This window comes from Pseudophryne corroboree, chromosome 8, assembly GCF_028390025.1.
Source record: "Pseudophryne corroboree isolate aPseCor3 chromosome 8, aPseCor3.hap2, whole genome shotgun sequence".
NCBI lineage: Eukaryota > Metazoa > Chordata > Amphibia > Anura > Myobatrachidae > Pseudophryne > Pseudophryne corroboree.
In genome coordinates, this window is record NC_086451.1 from 339,172,464 (window position 1) to 339,195,004 (window position 22,541).

At 48.2% G+C, this 22,541-nt stretch overlaps 1 protein-coding gene across 1 annotated transcript in view; it reads right to left on the minus strand.

The window, feature by feature from the left end:
• The window catches only part of LOC134949074 (transmembrane 9 superfamily member 2-like), a 200,838-nt gene that overhangs the window by 157,423 nt on the left and 20,874 nt on the right, over positions 1-22,541 (minus strand). Inside the window, exon 2 of the mRNA XM_063937428.1 lies at positions 17,583-17,650. Coding sequence (XP_063793498.1) covers positions 17,583-17,650 — 68 coding nt within the window. The remainder of the gene's footprint in view (positions 1-17,582; positions 17,651-22,541) is intronic.

Here is a 22,541-nt window from a genome sequence, read left to right on the forward strand (position 1 = left end):
TCTAACTGAGGTCTGGAGGAGGGGCATAGAGGGAGGAGCCAGTGCACACCAGATAGTACCTAATCTTTTCTTTAGAGTGCCCAGTCTCCTGCGGAGCCCGTCTATTCCCCATGGTCCTTACGGAGTTCCCAGCATCCACTAGGACGTCAGAGAAAACACAAATCGGCAAAACTCGGACTTTTAGTAAATACTGGCCCAAGTTGGTAAATTGAGGAGAGTGTCAGAATGGGTCGGCAGCATCTGCTCTGTTCCCCCTTGTCGGCAATGTGCTGCTACAGTGTAAAGGTATCCTGCCTCCCCTCCTGTCATCCAGGCGATCAATATTGGCCTCTACCCGACACAGGGGGTTAATTTGGGAAAGCCACAGCGCTTATAGAATGGTCTGTGACCTGATGGCAGTATTAGGGCAGACTTCAGGGATCAGGATAGCGAGGGACTTGCAGTCGTGGGGCCAGCGGTGTATTGCGCCAGGTCTCTTGCGGCCTCAGTCAGCGGGAGCCCAGGTAGGGGCAGAGATTCAGGTAGAGACAGCAGATGCAGCGAGGGGGGGGGGGCCTCCACGGCACACTCGCCTGTCCCTTAGCAGCTTCTCCTCCGCAGGCTGGTTTCCGGTCCGTCTCCTGGCAACGCGCCGTCACCGCGGTCCGAGGTACGGTGAAGCAGGGAGCCGCGTATAGTCTCCGGCGCCGTCCGTCCCAGGCAACGAGCAAGGCGGGGGAGGAAGAGAGCAGGGTGCCCGGCCACTTCCAATATGGCGGCCGCGGGCAGCAGACGCCACAACTGGCGCTCGAGTTCTGTGGAAGGAGGCGGTGGGGAGCCGGGGAGATGGTCTCCTCTTTCCCACCTCTATCTCCACTGGGCCCCGGTGCACTTTGAGGGTCCAGGGCGCAGTGTACACCCCACTAAACTGCTTAGGAATAGCAGGGGGACGGAGAGCTCTAGTTAAAACGCGGCCTTCCCTAGGTCCGCCAACCGGAAGATCTGGTAACAGAGTTTTAATTACCCTCTGACGTGTGAGCATATCAGTTTGCTTAACCACATTAGGGGAATCCTCTTATCAGTGATTTGTAGGATTTGTTACCCAGTATCCACAAGGGCAGTGGCATCATTTAGCAATGGAAAATCCTTGTCAGGAACACCCAATATAGGGACTGACAGGACAGCATGATCCCCCTCTCTTCAGATAAAATATCAGAGAGATTATTGGATAGGGAGGAAGAAGCAGCCCGCTCAGATGACCCAGAGACACGAGAGTGACCTGGAATAGGGTTTTGCCTGAGGAGGGAATGAGTCATGCGCTACAATCAGTGAGGCAAAATTTTCCCGCCCAAAGCGGAGTAACCATAGGGACATCAGAGACTGTAATGTTACAGGTGGTCCCATAGGGGGCATAAAGCGTTCAACTAGAGAACCCAGTAGGTTTGAGAACACAGCTCAGGTTGGCTCCTGACTGATTACAGGAGCTGCGGACTGACTGGGAGATGTACGAGACATAGCACACACAACATCATACAAAACTTCCCCTCAGGTAAATCCATTGCGCATGCTCTGCAGGATGCAGGAGCGTCCCCAGATTTACTGCCCTACATGTTAAACATTATATACAAATGCAACAGAGTGGTTTAGCACGATGAAGCCAGACAGAGTACAATACCTGCGAATAAATCCGTTAGCATGTGACGGAGTACCCAGTACACAACACCAGCGAATAAATCCGGTATTATGTGACTGAGTACACAGTAGAATACACGTAATAAGTAAATACTGTAACACACTATATATGGACCCAGACGCACCTAGTTCCCAGGGTACAGTATACAGTGATAGATATATCTGGAATACACCGCAGTGAAATCACATAGCAGATACAGGCACACACAGTCACGTTTGCAATGCAGATAATTATTTTCAAGACAATAAAATTGCATTGGATTATTATATTAACACACATATATATATATATATATATATATTAAAATAAACAAAAACCAATTGCGCTTAGTATATAGCCTTAAAACATGCTTGGATTCAATTTCTCATTTCCATATATGTTCCAAGAGAATTTTCTCCACGGTGTGGGTTTTTTTTACCATATGGCGTTACCTGTAAGTATACCCTCACACCAAAGATTACCCAAGAGAAAAGGCCAATGGCCTAATTAAATATGATACCAAAAAGCTTTTTATTAAAATAATGCATATACAATTAAAATTACATCAAGATACAGCCCAGGAAATCTGTCAGTTTTAACAGTTGGAACAATCACCTCCACTGTTGCAGGTGTGAGCTCAAAAAGGTGTAGTGGTGAACTGAACAGAAGACCATAACTGATTTGACCCAACGCGTTTCGTCAAGATGACTTCCTCCCTTAGTAGCAGCCACGCGATCCAGGAGAGCGTCTGCGGTGGTGTGCCTAGGAACCGGAGCCGCTCCACCGCAAGTACCCGGAAAAAGAGCCAGCAGGAGTATGCGACGCTGCTGGGGAGGTGATGGAGCCGCAGCACAGTATGTCACACTGACATATGAAGTGCTGCAGCCCTTGAAGTCTTCTAAAAAGCTTTTTCAGAGCTGCCTAGTGCAGCCCCCCTGTTAAGTGACCTGCTTCATGCAGTCACCAACTCTAAAACTGAGCTCACAGTGCCTGGAGGCGGGGTTATAGACGAGGCCCCGCAATGCATTCTGGGACAGTCTAAAGCTTTAGCCTGTTGGTGCCTCTGGATCAAGATCCATCTTCTACACCCAGATGTACTTCCTGTGGAACACAGTGTACCCCACTGCAGAAAGCCAACTGCTTCACAGCTTTATTATATTTCTCTTCAATCTGGATGGAACCAGTGCAAGTAGCTTAAACCATATTATGGTAACATAACAAGGGGACAAACCAACACACACAAGTCTGGTGCATGAGGTCTTCCTGCAGGGACTGCAAGGTGCTGGGTGAAACAGTTTAATGAGAACAGTATCAAAAGCAGTAAGGTGAAGGCATTTTCAGATGCAATCTGATATGTTTTAAGCATGATATACCAAATTATAGCTTAAGCCCTCATTTGTGAAAAATAGGATTTTAATAACCTACCGGTATGTCCTTTTCTCGTACTCCGTAGAGGATGCTGGAGTCCATATTAGTACCATGGGGTATAGACAGGTCCACCAGGAGCCATGGGCACGTTAAGACTTTGATAGTGTGGGCTGGCTCCTCCCTCTATGCCCCTCCTACCAGACTAGAGAGAAGGATTTTACACCGATAGTGGCGAGATTCACACCAGCTCAAACATACAAGGCAAACCAAGCTTACCAGCTCGAAAACTCAGCAACGGCTGAATATTGCTTAACCAAGTAACCAAAACAGTACTTAACCAAGTAAACACTGCAGGATCACAAAGTGCTGGGTGGGTGCCCAGCATCCTCTACGGACTACGAGAAAAGGATTTACCGGTAGGTAATTAAAATCCTATTTTCTCTTACGTCCTAGAGCAGGCCTGGCCAACCTGTGGCTCTCCAGCTGTTGTAAAACTACAAGTCCCATCATGCCTTGCCACAGTTTTGCTATTAGGAAATGCTTAAACTTTGGCAGGGCATGCTGGGATGTGTAGTTTCACAACATCTGGAGAGCCACAGGTTGGCCAGGCCTGTCCTAGAGGATGCTGGGGTCCATATTAGTACCATGGGGATGTACCAAAGCTCCCAGAACGGGAAGGAGAGCGCGGAGGCTCCTGCAGAACTGATTGGCCTCTGAGGACCTAAAGTTTGGTCAAAGTATCGAACTTGAAGAACTTAGCAAACGTGTTCGACCCAGACCAAGTAGCTGCATAGCAAAGTTGTAAAGCGGAGACACCTCGGGCAGCCGCCCAGAAAGAACCCACCTTACGAGTAGTGTGGGCCTTAACAGATGTAGGACACAGCAAACCAGCCGTAGAATATGCATGCTGGATAGTGACCCTGATCCAGCGAGAGATCGTCTGCTTAGACGCAGGACAACCAATACAGAACAAACAGAGTCCGATTTTCTATGACAAGCCGTCCTCTTCACATAGATTTTCAGAGCCCTTACAACATCCAAGGACTTTGATGGAATTGAGGAGTCAGTAGCCACTGGCACCACAATAGGTTGGTTGATATGAAATGCCGACACAACCTTCGGAAGGAACTGCTGACGTGTTCTGAGCTCAGCTCCATCTTCATGGAAGATCAAGTAGGGGCTTTTATAAGACAAAGCCCCCAACTAAGACACACGCCTAGCAGAAGCTAAGGCCAACAAAGTGAGAAACTTGAGCTCATCCTCCAATAGAGGCTCGAACCAACATGATTGGAGGAACTGTAACACCACGTTAGGATCCCAGAGCGCCGTAGGCGGCACAAAGGGAGGCTGGATGTGCAGAACCTCTTTCAAGAAAGTCTGAATCTCAGGAAGGGAAGCCAATGGTTTCTGGAAGAAATTGGATAAGACCGAAATCTGGACCTTTACGGAACCCAAACTCAGGCCCATATCCACACCTGCTTACAGGTAGAGGAGAAAACGTTCCAGTTAAAACTCCACCGTAGGAAACTTCTTGGATTCACACCAAGACACGTACTTTTTCCAAATGCGATGGTAATGTTTGGACGTTACTCCTTTCCAAGCCTGTATCAGGGTAGGAATAACCTTGTTCGGAATGCCCTTCCGAGCTAAAATCTGGCGTTCAACCTCCATGCCGTCAAACGGAGCCGTGGCAAGTCTTGATAAGCGAACGGCCCCTGTTGCAGAAGGTCCTCCCGAAGAGGAAGAGGCCTCGGATCTTCCAGCAGTAGATCCAGAAGATCTGCGTACCAAGCACTTCTTGGCCAGTCCGGAGCAATGAGGATTGCCTGAACTCTTGTTCTCTATGAGTTTTAGAATCGTGGAATGAGTGGAAGAGGAGGAAACGCGTACACTGACGGGAACACCCACGGAGTCACCAGGCCGTCAACCGCCACTGCTTGTGGATCTTGTGACCTGGAACAGTACCTCCGTAGCTTCTTGTTGAGACAGGAGGCCATCATGTCTATTTGAGGTACACCCCACAGACTTGTCACCTCCGTGAACGCCTCCGGATGGAGGCCCCACTTCCTGGATGGAGATCGTGTCTACTGAGGAAGTCCACTTACCAGTTGTCCACTCCCGGAATGAAGATTGCTGACAGCGCCAACACGTGCCTTTCTGCACAGAGGAGGATTCTTGTTACCTCTGACACTGCAGCTCTGCTCTTCGTTCCGCCCTGTCGGTTTATGTAGGCCACCGTCGCTACATTGTCCGACTGCACCTGAATGGCTTGATCTTGTAGAAGGCCGTTGTACACGGCTCTTACCTCCAGAATGTTTATTGGAAGAATGGATTCCAGACTTGACCACCTTCCTTGGAAGGTTTCCCCTTGGATGACTGCGCCCCAACCTCGGAGACTTGCATCTGTGGTTAGAAGGATCCAGTTCTGAATCCCGAACCTGCATCCCTCGAGAAGGTGAGGCAGCTGTAGCCATCACAGGAGTGAAATCCTGGCTTTCGCCGACAGACGTATCGTGGCGCATGGCAGGTGAGATCCCGACCACTTGTCCAGAAGATCCAGTTGGAAGGACCGTGCATGAAATCTTCCGTACTGTAGAGCCTCGTAGGAGGCAACCATCTTCTTCAGAAGGCGAATGCACTGATGAACCGATACCCGGGCAGGTCTCAAGAAATACCGGACCTTCGTTTGTATCACCAACACTTTTTCCACCGGAAGAAATACCCTCTGCACCTCCGTGTCGAGGATCATCCCTAGGAAAGACAATCTCCTTGTCAGCTCCAAATGTGACTTTGGAAGATTCAGGATCCATCCGTGTTCCCTGAGCAGTCGAGTCGTGAGAACAATGGACTGCAATAACCTCTCCCTGGAAGATGCCTTTATCAGCAGATCGTCCAGATTTGGGGGTATATTTACAAAGATTCGTGTTTTTGCCGTTTCGAGTTGTTTGAACTCGAATGGTATCGGGTGCATTTTACTGCAACTTTTTGAATCCTGATACGATCATTCACTAAGCTGCCGACTTTTCCCAATTCGTACTTTCCGATGTCGATGTGATTCGTAATGTTAGGCAGTGTTTTACGGGAGTGATGAGTAAAACACTGCCTGACAAAACACAAGGAATCCCGGCCGGATCTGTGAGATCCGTGCAGGGCTTCATTGTGTACCTTAAAAAGGTGTTTTAAGTAGTAAAAAATCTGAAAAAAATTGCATGGGGTCCCCCCTCCTAAGCACAACCAGCCTCGGGCTCTTTGAGCCGGTCCTGGTTGACAAAATATGGAGAAAAAAAATGACAGGGGTTCCCCCATATTTCATCAACCAGCACCGGGCTCTGCGCCTGGTCCTGGTTCCAAAAATACGGGGGACAAAAAGCGTAGGGGTCCCCCGTATTTTTGAAGCCAGCACCGGGCTCCACTAGCCAGGTACATAATGCCACAGCCGGGGGACACTTTTATACTGGTCCCTGCAGCCCTGGCATTACATACCCAACTAGTCACCCCTGGCCGGGGTACCCTGGAGGAGTGGGAACCCCTTAAATCAAGGGCTCCCCCCCCCTCCAGCCACCCAAGGGCCAGGGGTGAAGCCCGAGGCTGTCCCCCCCCCATCCAAGGGTGGCGGATGGGGTGCTGATAGCCATGTGTAAAAAATGTGAATATTGTTTTTAGTAGCAGTACTACAAGTCCCAGCAAACCTCCCCCGCAAGCTGGTACTTGGAGAACCACAAGTACCAGCATGCGGGGGGGGGGGCGCTGGTACCTGTAGCACTACTACTAAAAAAATACCCCCAAAAAAACAGGACACACACACCGTGAAAGTATAAGTTTATTACATACATGCACACCTCCATACATACATACTTACCTATGTTCCCACGAGGCTCGGTCCTCTTCTCCATGTAGAATCTAGAGATGAGCGGGTTCGGTTTCTCTGAATCCGAACCCGCACGAACTTCATGTTTTTTTTCACGGGTCCGAGCGACTCGGATCTTCCCGCCTTGCTCGGTTAACCCGAGCGCGCCCGAACGTCATCATGACGCTGTCGGATTCTCGCGAGACTCGGATTCTATATAAGGAGCCGCGCGTCGCCGCCATTTTCACACGTGCATTGAGATTGATAGGGAGAGGACGTGGCTAGCGTCCTCTCCATTTAGATTAGGAGAGAGAGAGAGAGAGATTGACCTGAGGCTGATACTGTAGAAGAGAGTGCAGAGTTTAGTGACTGACCACAGTGACCACCAGCAGTGCAGTTGTTTTATTTAATATATCCGTTCTCTGCCTGAAAAAAACGGTACACACAGTGACTCAGTCACATACCATATCTGTGTGCACTGCTCAGCCCAGTGTGCTGCATGCCTGCATCATCTATGTATATATTATATATCTGACTGTGCTCAGCTCACACAGCTTATAATTGTGGGGGAGACTGGGGAGCACTGCAGTGCCAGTTATAGGTTATAGCAGGAGCCAGGAGTACATATTATATTAAAATTAAACAGTGCACACTTTTGCTGCAGGAGTGCCACTGCCAGTGTGACTGACCAGTGACCTGACCACACTGACCACCAGTATAGTTAGTAGTATACTATATTGTGATTGCCTGAAAAAGTTAAACACTCGTCGTGTGACTTCACTTGTGTGGTGTTTTTTTTTTTATTCTATAAAAAACTCATTCTGCTGACAGACAGTGTCCAGCAGGTCCGTCATTATATAATATATATACCTGTCCGGCTGCAGTAGTGATATATATATATTTTTTATATCATTATTTATCATCCAGTCGCAGCAGACACAGTACGGTAGTTCACGGCTGTAGCTACCTCTGTGTCGGCACTCGGCAGTCCATCCATAATTGTATACCACCTACCCGTGGTTTTTTTTTCTTTCTTCTTTATACATACATACATACTACTACATCTCTTTATCAACCAGTCTATATTAGCAGCAGACACAGTACAGTACGGTAGTTCACGGCTGTGGCTACCTCTGTGTCGGCACTCGGCAGTCCGTCCATAATTGTATACCACCTAACCGTGGTTTTTTTTTCTTTCTTCTTTATACATACATACTACGACATCTCTTTATCAACCAGTCTATATTAGCAGCAGACACAGTACAGTACGGTAGTTCACGGCTGTGGCTACCTCTGTGTCGGCACTCGGCAGTCCGTCCATAATTGTATACCACCTAACCGTGGTTTTTTTTTCTTTCTTCTTCATACATACATACTACGACATCTCTTTATCAACCAGTCTATATTAGCAGCAGACACAGTACAGTACGGTAGTTCACGGCTGTGGCTACCTCTGTGTCGGCACTCGGCAGTCCGTCCATAATTGTATACCACCTACCCGTGGTTTTTTTTTCTTTCTTCTTTATACATACATACTACTACATCTCTTTATCAACCAGTCTATATTAGCAGCAGACACAGTACAGTACGGTAGTTCACGGCTGTGGCTACCTCTGTGTCGGCACTCGGCAGTCCGTCCATAATTGTATACCACCTAACCGTGGTTTTTTTTTCTTTCTTCTTCATACATACTACGACATCTCTTTATCAACCAGTCTATATTAGCAGCAGACACAGTACAGTACGGTAGTTCACGGCTGTGGCTACCTCTGTGTCGGCACTCGGCAGTCCGTCCATAATTGTATACCACCTAACCGTGGTTTTTTTTTCTTTCTTCTTCATACATACATACATACATACTACGACATCTCTTTATCAACCAGTCTATATTAGCAGCAGACACAGTACGGTAGTTCACGGCTGTAGCTACCTCTGTGTCGGCACTCGGCAGTCCGTCCATAATTGTATACTAGTATCCATCCATCTCCATTGTTTACCTGAGGTGCCTTTTAGTTGTGCCTATTAAAATATGGAGAACAAAAATGTTGAGGTTCCAAAATTAGGGAAAGATCAAGATCCACTTCCGCCTCGTGCTGAAGCTGCTGCCACTAGTCATGGCCGAGACGATGAAATGCCAGCAACGTCGTCTGCCAAGGCCGATGCCCAATGTCATAGTACAGAGCATGTCAAATCCAAAACACCAAATATCAGTAAAAAAAGGACTCCAAAACCTAAAATAAAATTGTCGGAGTAGAAGCGTAAACTTGCCAATATGCCATTTACCACACGGAGTGGCAAAGAACGGCTGAGGCCCTGGCCTATGTTCATGGCTAGTGGTTCAGCTTCACATGAGGATGGAGGCACTCAGCCTCTCGCTAGAAAAATGAAAAGACTCAAGCTGGCAAAAGCAGTAGCACCGCAAAGAACTGTGCGTTCTTCGAAATCCCAAATCCACAAGGAGAGTCCAATTGTGTCGGTTGCGATGCCTGACCTTCCCAACACTGGACGTGAAGAGCATGCGCCTTCCACCATTTGCACGCCCCCTGCAAGTGCTGGAAGGAGCACCCGCAGTCCAGTTCCTGATAGTCAGATTGAAGATGTCAGTGTTGAAGTACACCAGGATGAGGAGGATATGGGTGTTGCTGGCGCTGGGGAGGAAATTGACCAGGAGGATTCTGATGGTGAGGTGGTTTGTTTAAGTCAGGCACCCGGGGAGACACCTGTTGTCCGTGGGAGGAATATGGCCGTTGACATGCCTGGTGAAAATACCAAAAAAATCAGCTCTTCGGTGTGGAACTATTTCAACAGAAATGCGGACAACAGGTGTCAAGCCGTGTGTTCCCTTTGTCAAGCTGTAATAAGTAGGGGTAAGGACGTTAACCACCTCGGAACATCCTCCCTTATACGTCACCTGCAGCGCATTCATAATAAGTCAGTGACAAGTTCAAAAACTTTGGGTGACAGCGGAAGCAGTCCACTGACCAGTAAATCCCTTCCTCTTGTAACCAAGCTCACGCAAACCACCCCACCAATTCCCTCAGTGTCAATTTCCTCCTTCCCCAGGAATGCCAATAGTCCTGCAGGCAATGTCACTGGCAATTCTGACGAGTCCTCTCCTGCCTGGGATTCCTCCGATGCATCCTTGCGTGTAACGCCTACTGCTGCTGGCGCTGCTGTTGTTGCTGCTGGGAGTCGATGGTCATCCCAGAGGGGAAGTCGTAAGCCCACTTGTACTACTTCCAGTAAGCAATTGACTGTTCAACAGTCCTTTGCGAGGAAGATGAAATATCACAGCAGTCATCCTGCTGCAAAGCGGATAACTGAGGCCTTGACAACTATGTTGGTGTTAGACGTGCGTCCGGTATCCGCCGTTAGTTCACAGGGAACTAGACAATTTATTGAGGCAGTGTGCCCCCGTTACCAAATACCATCTAGGTTCCACTTCTCTAGGCAGGCGATACCGAGAATGTACACGGACGTCAGAAAAAGACTCACCAGTGTCCTAAAAAATGCAGTTGTACCCAATGTCCACTTAACCACGGACATGTGGACAAGTGGAGCAGGGCAGGGTCAGGACTATATGACTGTGACAGCCCACTGGGTAGATGTATGGACTCCCGCCGCAAGAACAGCAGCGGCGGCACCAGTAGCAGCATCTCGCAAACGCCAACTCTTTCCTAGGCAGGCTACGCTTTGTATCACCGGTTTCCAGAATACGCACACAGCTGAAAACCTCTTACGGCAACTGAGGAAGATCATCGCGGAATGGCTTACCCCAATTGGACTCTCCTGTGGATTTGTGGCATCGGACAACGCCAGCAATATTGTGTGTGCATTAAATATGGGCAAATTCCAGCACGTCCCATGTTTTGCACATACCTTGAATTTGGTGGTGCAGAATTATTTAAAAAACGACAGGGGCGTGCAAGAGATGCTGTCGGTGGCCAGAAAAATTGCGGGACACTTTCGGCGTACAGGCACCACGTACAGAAGACTGGAGCACCACCAAAAACTACTGAACCTGCCCTGCCATCATCTGAAGCAAGAAGTGGTAACGAGGTGGAATTCAACCCTCTATATGCTTCAGAGGTTGGAGGAGCAGCAAAAGGCCATTCAAGCCTATACAATTGAGCACGATATAGGAGGTGGAATGCACCTGTCTCAAGCGCAGTGGAGAATGATTTCAACGTTGTGCAAGGTTCTGATGCCCTTTGAACTTGCCACACGTGAAGTCAGTTCAGACACTGCCAGCCTGAGTCAGGTCATTCCCCTCATCAGGCTTTTGCAGAAGAAGCTGGAGACATTGAAGGAGGAGCTAACACGGAGCGATTCCGCTAGGCATGTGGGACTTGTGGATGGAGCCCTTAATTCGCTTAACAAGGATTCACGGGTGGTCAATCTGTTGAAATCAGAGCACTACATTTTGGCCACCGTGCTCGATCCTAGATTTAAAGCCTACCTTGGATCTCTCTTTCCGGCAGACACAAGTCTGCTGGGGTTGAAAGACCTGCTGGTGAGAAAATTGTCAAGTCAAGCGGAACGCGACCTGTCAACATCTCCTCCTTCACATTCTCCCGCAACTGGGGGTGCGAGGAAAAGGCTCAGAATTCCGAGCCCACCCGCTGGCGGTGATGCAGGGCAGTCTGGAGCGACTGCTGATGCTGACATCTGGTCCGGACTGAAGGACCTGACAACGATTACGGACATGTCGTCTACTGTCACTGCATATGATTCTCTCACCATTGAAAGAATGGTGGAGGATTATATGAGTGACCGCATCCAAGTAGGCACGTCACACAGTCCATACTTATACTGGCAGGAAAAAGAGGCAATTTGGAGGCCATTGCACAAACTGGCTTTATTCTACCTAAGTTGCCCTCCCACAAGTGTGTACTCCGAAAGAGTGTTTAGTGCCGCCGCTCACCTTGTCAGCAATCGGCGTACGAGGTTACATCCAGAAAATGTGGAGAAGATGATGTTCATTAAAATGAATTATAATCAATTCCTCCGCGGAGACATTGACCAGCAGCAATTGCCTCCACAAAGTACACAGGGAGCTGAGATGGTGGATTCCAGTGGGGACGAATTGATAATCTGTGAGGAGGGGGATGTACACGGTGATATATCGGAGGGTGATGATGAGGTGGACATCTTGCCTCTGTAGAGCCAGTTTGTGCAAGGAGAGATTAATTGCTTCTTTTTTGGGGGGGGTCCAAACCAACCCGTCATATCAGTCACAGTCGTGTGGCAGACCCTGTCACTGAAATGATAGGTTGGTTAAAGTGTGCATGTCCTGTTTTGTTTATACAACATAAGGGTGGGTGGGAGGGCCCAAGGACAATTCCATCTTGCACCTCTTTTTTCTTTTCTTTTTCTTTGCGTCATGTGCTGTTTGGGGAGGGTTTTTTGGAAGGGACATCCTGCGTGACACTGCAGTGCCACTCCTAAATGGGCCCGGTGTTTGTGTCGGCCACTAGGGTCGCTAATCTTACTCACACAGTCAGCTACCTCATTGCGCCTCTTTTTTTCTTTGCGTCATGTGCTGATTGGGGAGGGTTTTTTGGAAGGGACATCCTGCGTGACACTGCAGTGCCACTCCTAGATGGGCCAGGTGTTTGTGTCGGCCACTAGTGTCGCTTAGCTTAGTCATCCAGCGACCTTGGTGCAAATTTTAGGACTAAAAATAATATTGTGAGGTGTGAGGTATTCAGAATAGACTGAAAATGAGTGGAAATTATGGTTTTTGAGGTTAATAATAATATGGGATCAAAATGACCCCCAAATTCTATGATTTAAGCTGTTTTTTAGTGTTTTTTTAAAAAAACACCCGAATCCAAAACACACCCGAATCCGACAAAAAAAATTCGGTGAGGTTTTGCCAAAACGCGGTCGAACCCAAAACACGGCCGCGGAACCGAACCCAAAACCAAAACACAAAACCCGAAAAATTTCAGGCGCTCATCTCTAGTAGAATCCTTGGGGGACCTGTGAAAAAAATTATACTCACATAATCCAGTGTAGATTGTGTCCAAAGTATAATCCACGTACTTGGCAAAACAAAAAAACAGAAACCCGAACACGCACTGAAAGGGGTCCCATGTTTACACATGGGACCCCTTTCCCCGACTGCCAGGACCCCCCCTGACTCCTGTCAAAGAGGGCTCCTTCAGCCAATCAGGGAGCGCCACGTCGTGGCACTCTCCTGATTGGCTGTGTGCTCCTGTAGTGTCTGTGAGGCAGCACACGGCACAGATACAATGTAGCGCCTATGCGCTCCATTGTAGCCAATGGTGGCAACTTTGCGGTCAGCGGTTGACCGAAAGTAACCTCACCGCTGACCGCAAAGTTGCCACCATTGGCTACAATGGAGCGCATAGGCGCTACATTGTATCTGTGCCGTGTGCTGCCTCACAGACACTACAGGAGCACACAGCCAATCAGGAGAGTGCCACGACGTGGTGCTCCCTGATTGGCTGACAGGAGTCAGGGGGGGCCCTGGCAGTCGGAGAAAGGGGTCCCATGTGTAAACATGGGACCCCTTTCAGTGCGTGGTCGGGTTTCCATTTTTTTGTTTTGCCAAGAAGAGGACCGAGCCTCGTGGGAACATAGGTAAGTATGCATGTATGGAGGTGTGCATGTATGTAATAAACTTATACTTTCACGGTGTGTGTGTCCTGTTTTTTGGGGGGTATTTTTTTTAGTAGTAGTACTACAGGTACCAGCGGGCCAGGTTTTCAACCGCATGCTGGTACTTGTGGTTCTCCAAGTACCAGCTTGCGGGGGGAGGCTTGCTGGGACTTGTAGTACTGCTACTAATAACAATATTCACATTTTTTACACATGGCTATCAGCCCCCCATCCGCCGCCCTTGGATGGGGGGGACGGGACAGCCTCGGCTTCACCCCTGGCCCTTGGGTGGCTGGAGGGGGGGGACCCCTTGATTTAAGGGGTTCCCACTCCTCCAGGGTACCCCGGCCAGGGGTGACTAGTTGGTATGTAATGCCAGGGCCGCAGGGACCAGTATAGAAGTGTCCCCCGGCTGTGGCATTCTGTACCTGGCTAGTGGAGCCCGGTGCTGGTTTCAAAAATACGGGGGACCCCTACGCTTTTTGTCCCCCGTATTTTTGGAACCAGGACCAGGCGCAGAGCCCGGTGCTGGTTGATGAAATATGGGGGAACCCCTGTCATTTTTTACCCCATATTTTGACAACCAGGACCGGCTCAAAGAGCCTGAGGCTGGTTATGCTTAGGAGGGGGGACCCCACGCAATTTTTTTTTTATGTTTTAACACTAAACAGACCCTTTCCCATAGATAACCATGCACAGATCTCACTGATCAGTGCATGGTTATCCAAACTCGACTGGAAAAAGCAGGTCTATTTTTTTGCTGCTTTTTTTAACGAATCAAAAAAAAACAGACCCGCACTTGAGCACTCAGAGACTAACACCCAAATACGAATGAATAGTGAATGCCCGTATTGTATGAAATAACAGCCGCGTTTGACCGATGGTCTATTCATTCGTATTTCTGAACTTTGATAATCAAACCATTACGAATAGTCCAAACACTGCCGAGATTGGTGCTTAGTGAATTCCCGGATTGGGACTTAGAAAAAAAAAAAAAAAAAAAAAAACACAAAAATCGGACAAACTCGGATTTTTAGTAAATACTGGCCATGGAATTATATTCACTCCCTGTTTGCGGAGGAGAATCATCATCTCTGCCATTACCTTGGTGAACACCCTCGGTGCTGTCGAGAGGCCGAATGGCAGTGCCTGGAACTGATAGTGACAATCCAACAGTGCAAATCTGAGATAAGCCTGGTGTGGCGGCCAAATCGGAATGTGGAGGTACGCATCCTTGATGTCTAGAGATACCAGGAAATCTCCCTCCTCTAGCCCTGAGATCACCACTCTCAGAGACTCTATTTTGAACTTGAATTCCCTCAGATAAGGGTTTAGCGACTTCAGGTTCAAAATTGTCCTGACCAAACCATCCGGTTTCGGTACCACGAAAAGGTTTGAATAGTAACCCTGGTGTACTAGATGAGGTGGAACTGGAACAATAACAGCAAACCTTTCCAATTTGTGAATGGCTTCCTGAAGGATAGCCCTTTCCGTCAGCAAAGCTGGCAGGTCTGATTTGAAAAACTTGTGGGGTGGGAGCTCTTGAAAGTGTAGATTGTACCCCTGAGACACAAAATCCAGTACCCAGGGATCCAGACTGGACAACACCCAGACGTGACTGAAACGTCTGAGCCTCGCTCCCACCTGCCCGCTCTCCAGGTAGGGAGGTCCACAGTCATGCTGAGGATTTTGAGGACACAGAGGCAGGCCTCTGTTCTTGGAAACCAGCAGGTGCCGGTTTTTTGGATTTTGCGCGCCCACCTCTGAAGAAAGTGGTAGGAGCCTTGGACTTTTTTGCTTTTGCAAACCGAAAGGACTGCACAGAGGACGTAGATAAATGTTTCTTCGTTGTCGGAGAGGCTGAGTGAAGAAAGGTTGACTTACCAGCGGTTGCCGTGGAGACCCACGCATCCAATGCTTCCCCAAATATAGCCCCGACCTGTGAAGGGTAGGTTCTCCACACTTCTCCTGGATTCCACATCTGCACACCATTGGCGTAGCCAGAATCCCCTGCATGCTAAAACAGCCATGGACGATGTCCTTGCAGTCAGAGTACCCAGGTCCTTCATGGCCACCACCATGAAACCTGCAGAATCCTGTATGTTACGTAAAAACAATTCAATGTCACTTCTATCCATAGAATCTAATGCCTCTAGTAACGTGCCTGACCACTTTAGAAATCCATGCACAGGCAATAATGGGCCTTAATGTCACTCCTGAAGCAGTGTATATGGATTTGAGTGTAGTTTCAATCTTGCGGTCTGACGGTTCTTTCAAAGCGGTAGACCATGGGACAGATAAAACCACCTTCTTAGACAGTCTAGATACAGAAGCGTCTACTATAGGCAGGTTTTCCCACTTTTTCCTATCATCCTCAGGGAAAGGAAAAGCTACAAGAGCCCTCTTTGGGATCTGGAATTTTTGCCTCTGGATTTTCCCAGGATTTTTCAAATAATGCGTTTAATTCCTGAGACGCAGGGAAGGTCAGGGAGACTTTCTTATTGTCTGTAAAGTAAGCCTCCTCTACCTGTTCAGGTGGTTTGTCAGTAAGGTGTAACACATCCCTAATAGCCTCAATCATGAATTGCACCCCCCTTGCCAGGAAAGCCTCCCCCCCCCCTCCCGCATAGCCGCATCACCCTCTGCCATGTCAGCGTCTGTGTCCGTGTCGACCTGCATAATTTGAGCAAGCGCACGTTTTTTGGATACACCGGGGGATTTTGAGGTATTGGGAACAGAACCAGACAAAACCTCCACAGATTGTTTTAAAATCTGTGATTCAGTCTCATAATGTGTAATCCTAGTAGAAATCTGGGATATCATTCCCTTAATAGAAGCCATCCACTGGGGCTCAGATTCAGAGGGCTGAGACAAAATATTACATTCCCGAGTACATGGAATGGATTCCTCTGGAGAAGATACATATTCTGCCGCACAAGCCACAGAGTCCCTGGACATGGTTATGTGGGAATTTGCATACACATACACACACACACACACACACACACACACACACACACACAGGAAAATGTCAGACACGGTTTCCCCCCCAAAGTACCTTCAGAGAAACACAGAGCTTGGAGCCAGCACACACAGCGCCCGGCGCTGACTATGTACCCTTAATAGAAATACACAGTAAAATACAGCTTCCCCCCACCCCCCCTTCTACCACCCCCTGGTACCGCACAGGATAACTGGAGTCGTGGAGGATCAGCGCTTCCCGTCAGCGTCTCAGCAGTGGATCTGCAGGGAGAAAATGGAGCTGGATTCCGCTCTGAGAAGCTCCGCCCCCTTAACATGGCGCATCTTCCCGCACAATTGAAATCTTTATACTGGCCTGAGGAAGTGGCGTTAGCAGCGCAACCGAAGTCCCTGCTAGCTGAGTGACCAGTGATTAGGGTATCATCGCTGGCCCTGGGTGCCCCACATAGCGCCGCATCTTTACCGCTGAGCCTTCCGGAGCACAGTGTTAGTACTGCGCTCCACACCCTGATGCTGCCATTTATACAGGCTCCCTGCTTTTCGGGTCACCGGTGTTACACTCACCACCACGATCTTCTGGCTCGGTTAGGGGGTGGTGGCAAGCTGCGGGAGTGAGCAGTCACCTCGGGGGCTAACGATCATCACCCTCAAGAGCTCAGTGTCCTGTTAGTGGAGATAGTGGCCATTAACCTCAGTGGGTTGGACACTACTCCCCCCCCCCTAAGTCCCACGAAGCAGGGAGGCTGTTGCCAGCAGCCTCCCTGTGCCTAACCAGTCTTAATAAAAAAATAAAACCAAAGAAGCTCTAGGAGCTCCCCTATCTGTGACTGGCTCCTCCGGGCACATTTTCTAAACTGAGTCTGGTAGGAGGGGCATAGAGGGAGGAGCCAGCCCACACTATCAAAGTCTTAAAGTGCCCATGGCTCCTGGTTGACCCGTCTATACCCCATGGTACTAATATGGACCCCAGCATCCTCTAGGACGTAAGAGAAAAAAGGTTCTAAAGCTGGACTCTAATAAACAGAAATATAATCTTAAAAGAACATGGATACTATAATCTTAAAAAAACATGGATACAGTACATCCAAAAAAATTCTAGATACTTACGCGTCATACTCATACGGAAGAACCGACTCTACAGAATCCAGTCTGTTTACAAAGAGTTCAACCACTGACTGAAAGAAAAAAAATTAAAGAATGATTATAGTTAACAGTACAGTAAAAAAAAATATCAGGCTTTTACAATGCACTTGCTCTTCCAAAAAAAAGTGTAGACTCTATGGGGGCGATTCAACTTGTTTTTTTCGTGAGGCAGTCCGAGCAATACAATTCAATTATTGCCTCAACTGAGCATCTATTACTGCTGACGTGCGGCAGTACGCTGTTCAATTATTGTCACAATCAGCAGTCTATCAATTGAGTGAACAACAACAACAACAACAATATGGTAATTGGTGAGCGCTTCATCTGTATGTGCACAATCTCTGCTTCTATGCAATTGAGTGAACAGCCTATGCCCAGAATGTCTTATATCAACTTTTCTCATTGGTTTCTAGCTTTCTTTTATATAGGTTTGTGCTCATATGCCTCTAGCTGGGACTTTAGGTGGCTTTAGCCGATTTGTGCGGCTAAAGCCACCTAAAGTCCTGGCCGGGCTGTAAAAAGTACCGTTTGGATGACCAAACTGGACAATTGGTTCATTTCTCAGTAGGCTGCAAATAAAAATGTTGACACCCAAACAACTGAATTGTCCCCATCTTATAGGCCCTACACACTGGCCGATTTTTAGAAAGATATGAACGATCTCGTTCATAAATGAACGAGAACTCGTTCATATCTTTCAGTGTGGAGACTCCAGCGATGAACGATGCGCGGCCCCATGCAGGCCAATATGGACGATCTCGTCCATATTTGCCTGCACTTCAATGCAGCCGCGTGACGGGGGGAGTGAAGAAACTTCACTCCCCCCGTCACTGCCCCCCCGCCGCCGTATCCGCCGTCGGGCAGCTCGGCGGCGGGTCGGCCAGTGAGTAGGGCCCCTTACTGTTTGTAGAGCTCCAGAAGCGAGACATATGAGCACAAACATATAAAAGAAAGCTAGAAACCAATGAGAAAAGTTGATGGAAGAAATGCTGGGCAGAGAATGTTCACTCAATTCATAAACTGCTGATTGTGACAATAATTTAACAATTCATAAACTGCTGATTGTGACGTTAATTACTGCCGCAACTGAGCAGTAATTAACGCTCTATTGGACATGTAAAATCATCCAGCATGCCCGAAAGAACCAATACGGTGTTCCGAATTCAACTATCCGACATGCTAGCCCTGTAATACACAAACCAGAAACATTAAGGCCACCCACTAGTGATGGGCAAAACTAAAATCTTATTTACCACTATGCCCTGGAAAAACATTGTGTGGAATACTAAACCATCAAGGATCAAAATGGAAATCGTAACCAGCCACATGAACGTCGGGAGTCTGGGTATTCCCATATTTTCTAAATATCACCCACATTACCATTTAATACGCTTTAGGAGTGGAAACTAACCCACTTATACCGACAGTTTCTAAGATAATATTACTAAATTATTAGCACTCTAAATCTAGAGGCTAAATTGCCATGATTGCAATGGTGCTTGCAACTCGCAGGATGTTAAACAGTGCATCAGGAAAGAATTCACAGCGCTTCACTTTTTCCACATTTTGTTATGTTACAGCCTTATTCCAAAATGGAATAAATTATTTTTTTCCCTCCAAATTCTACACACAATACCCCATAATGACAATGTGAAAAAGTTTGAGATTTTTGCTAATTTATTCAAAATAAGAAACTAAGAAATCACATGTACATAAGTATTCACAGCCTTTGCCACAAAGGCTCACAATTGAGTTCAGGTGCATCCTGCTTCCACTGATCATCCTTGAGATGTCCCTACAGCTTAAATTGGAGTCCACCTGTGGTAAAAATAAGAATTTACTCACCGGTAATTCTATTTCTCGTAGTCCGTAGTGGATGCTGGGACTCCGTAAGGACCATGGGGAATAGCGGCTCCGCAAGAGACTGGGCACAACTAAAAGAAAGCTTTAGACTAACTGGTGTGCACTGGCTCCTCCCACTATGACCCTCCTCCAGACTTCAGTTAGGATACTGTGCCCGGAAGAGCTGACACAATAAGGAAGGATTTTGAATCCCAGGTAAGACTCATACCAGCCACACCGTATAACTCGTGAAACAATACCCAGTTAACAGTATGATAACAACTGAGCCTCTCAACAGATGGCTCAACAATAACCCTTTAGTTAAACAATAACTATATACAAGTATTGCAGACAATCCGCACTTGGGATGGGCGCCCAGCATCCACTACGGACTACGAGAAATAGATTTACCGGTGAGTAAATTCTTATTTTCTCTGACGTCCTAAGTGGCTGCTGGGACTCCGTAAGGACCATGGGGATTATACCAAAGCTCCCAAACGGGCCGGAGAGTGCGGATGACTCTGCAGCACCGAATGGGCAAACTCTAGGTCCTCCTCAGCCAGGGTGTCAAACTTGTAGAATTTAGCAAATGTGTTTGACCCCGACCAAGTAGCTGCTCGGCAAAGTTGTAAAGCCGAGACCCCTCGGGCAGCCGCCCAAGAAGAGCCCACCTTCCTCGTGGAATGGGCTTTCACTGATTTAGGATGCGACAGTCCAGCCGCAGAATGTGCAAGCTGAATCGTACTACAGATCCAGCGAGCAATAGTCTGCTTTGAAGCAGGTGCACCCAACTTGTTGGGCGCATGCAGGATAAATAGCGAGTCAGTCTTTCTGACGCCAGCTGTCCTGGAAACATAAATTTTCAGGGCCCTGACTACGTCCAACAACTTGGAAGCCTCCAAGTCTTTAGTAGCCGCAGGCACCACAATAGGTTGGTTCAAATGAAAAGCGGATACCACCTTAGGGAGAAACTGGGGACGAGTCCTCAATTCTGCCCTATCCATATGAAAAATCAGATAAGGGCTTTTACATGACAAAGCCGCCAATTCTGATACACGCCTGGCCGAAGCCAAGGCCAACAACATGACCACTTTCCACGTGAGATATTTCAATTCCACGGTTTTAAGTGGCTCAAACCAATGAGACTTTAGGAAATCCAACACCACGTTGAGATCCCAAGGTGCCACTGGAGGCACAAAAGGGGGCTGAATATGCAGCACTCCCTTAACAAAAGTCTGAACTTCAGGCAGTGAAGCCAGTTCTCTTTGAAAGAAAAATCGACAGAGCCGAAATCTGGACTTTAATGGAACCCAATTTTAGGCCCATAGTCACCCCTGACTGTAGGAAGTGCAGGAAACTGCCAAGCTGAAATTCTTCCGTTGGGGCCTTCCTGGCCTCACACCACGCAACATATTTTCGCCAAATGCGGTGATAATGGCTCGCGGTCACTTCTTTCCTAGCTTTAATCAGCGTAGGAATGACTTCCTCCGGAATGCCCTTTTCCTTCAGGATCCGGCGTTCAACCGCCATGCCGTCAAACGCAGCCACGGTAAGTCTTGGAACAGACAGGGCCCCTGCTGCAGCAGGTCCTGTCTGAGCGGCAGAGGCCATGGGTCCTCTGAGATCATTTCTTGAAGTTCCGGGTACCAAGCTCTTCTTGGCCAATCCGGAACAATGAGTATTGTTCTTACTCCTCTTCTTATTATCCTCAGTACCTTTGGTATGAGAGGAAGAGGAGGGAACACATAAACCGACTGGTACACCCACGGTGTCACTAGAGCGTCCACAGCTATCGCCTGAGGGTCTCTTGACCTGGCGCAATATCTTTCTAGCTTTTTGTTTAGGCGGGACGCCATCATGTCCACCTGTGGCCTTTCCCAGCGGTTTACAATCAAGATTTCCGGATGAAGTCCCCACTCTCCCGGGTGGAGGTCGTGCCTGCTGAGGAAGTCTGCTTCCCAGTTGTCCACTCCCGGAATGAACACTGCTGACAGTGCTAACACGTGATTTTCCGCCCATCGGAGAATCCTTGTGGCTTCTGCCATCGCCGTCCTGCTTCTTGTGCCGCCCTGTCGGTTTACATGGGCGACTGCCGTGATGTTGTCTGACTGGATCAGTACCGGCTGGTTTTGAAGCAGGGGTTTTGCCTGACTGAGGGCATTGAAAATGGCCCTCAGTTCCAGAATATTTATGTGTAGGGACGACTCCTGACTTGACCAAAGTCCCTGGAAATTTCTTCCCTGTGTGACTGCCCCCCAGCCTCGAAGGCTGGCATCCGTGGTCACCAGGACCCAGTCTTGTATGCCAAATCTGCGGCCCTCTAGAAGATGAGCACTCTGCAGCCACCACAGTAGAGACACCCTGGTCCTTGGAGACAGGGTTATCAGTCGATGCATCTGAAAATGCGATTCCGACCACTTGTCTAAGAGGTCCCACTGGAAGGTCCTTGCATGGAACCTGCCAAATGGAATTGCTTCGTATGAAGCCACCATTTTTCCCAGGACTCGTGTGCAATGATGCACCGATACCCGTTTTGGTTTCAGGAGGTCTCTGACTAGAGATGACAGCTCCTTGGCTTTCTCCTGCGGGAGAAACACTTTTTTCTGTTCTGTGTCCAGAACCATCCCCAGGAACAGTAGGCGTGTGAAAGGAACCAGCTGTGACTTCGGAATGTTTAGAATCCAGCCATGCTGTTGTAGCACTTCCCGAGATAGTGCTACTCCGACCAGCAACTGCTCCTTGGACCTCGCCTTTATTAGGAGATCGTCCAAGTACGGGATAATTAAAACTCCCTTTTTTCGAAGGAGTATCATCATTTCTGCCATTACCTTGGTAAACACCCTCGGTGCCGTGGACAGTCCAAACGGCAGTGTTTGGAATTGGTAATGGCAATCCTGTACCACAAATCTGAGGTACTCCTGGTGAGGATGGTAAATGGGGACATGTAGGTAAGCATCCTTTGTAATCCCCCTCCTCCAGGCTTGCAATAACCGCCCTGAGCGATTCCATCTTGAACTTGAATTTTTTTATGTATATGTTCAAGGACTTCAAATTTAAAATGGGTCTCACCGAACCGTCCGG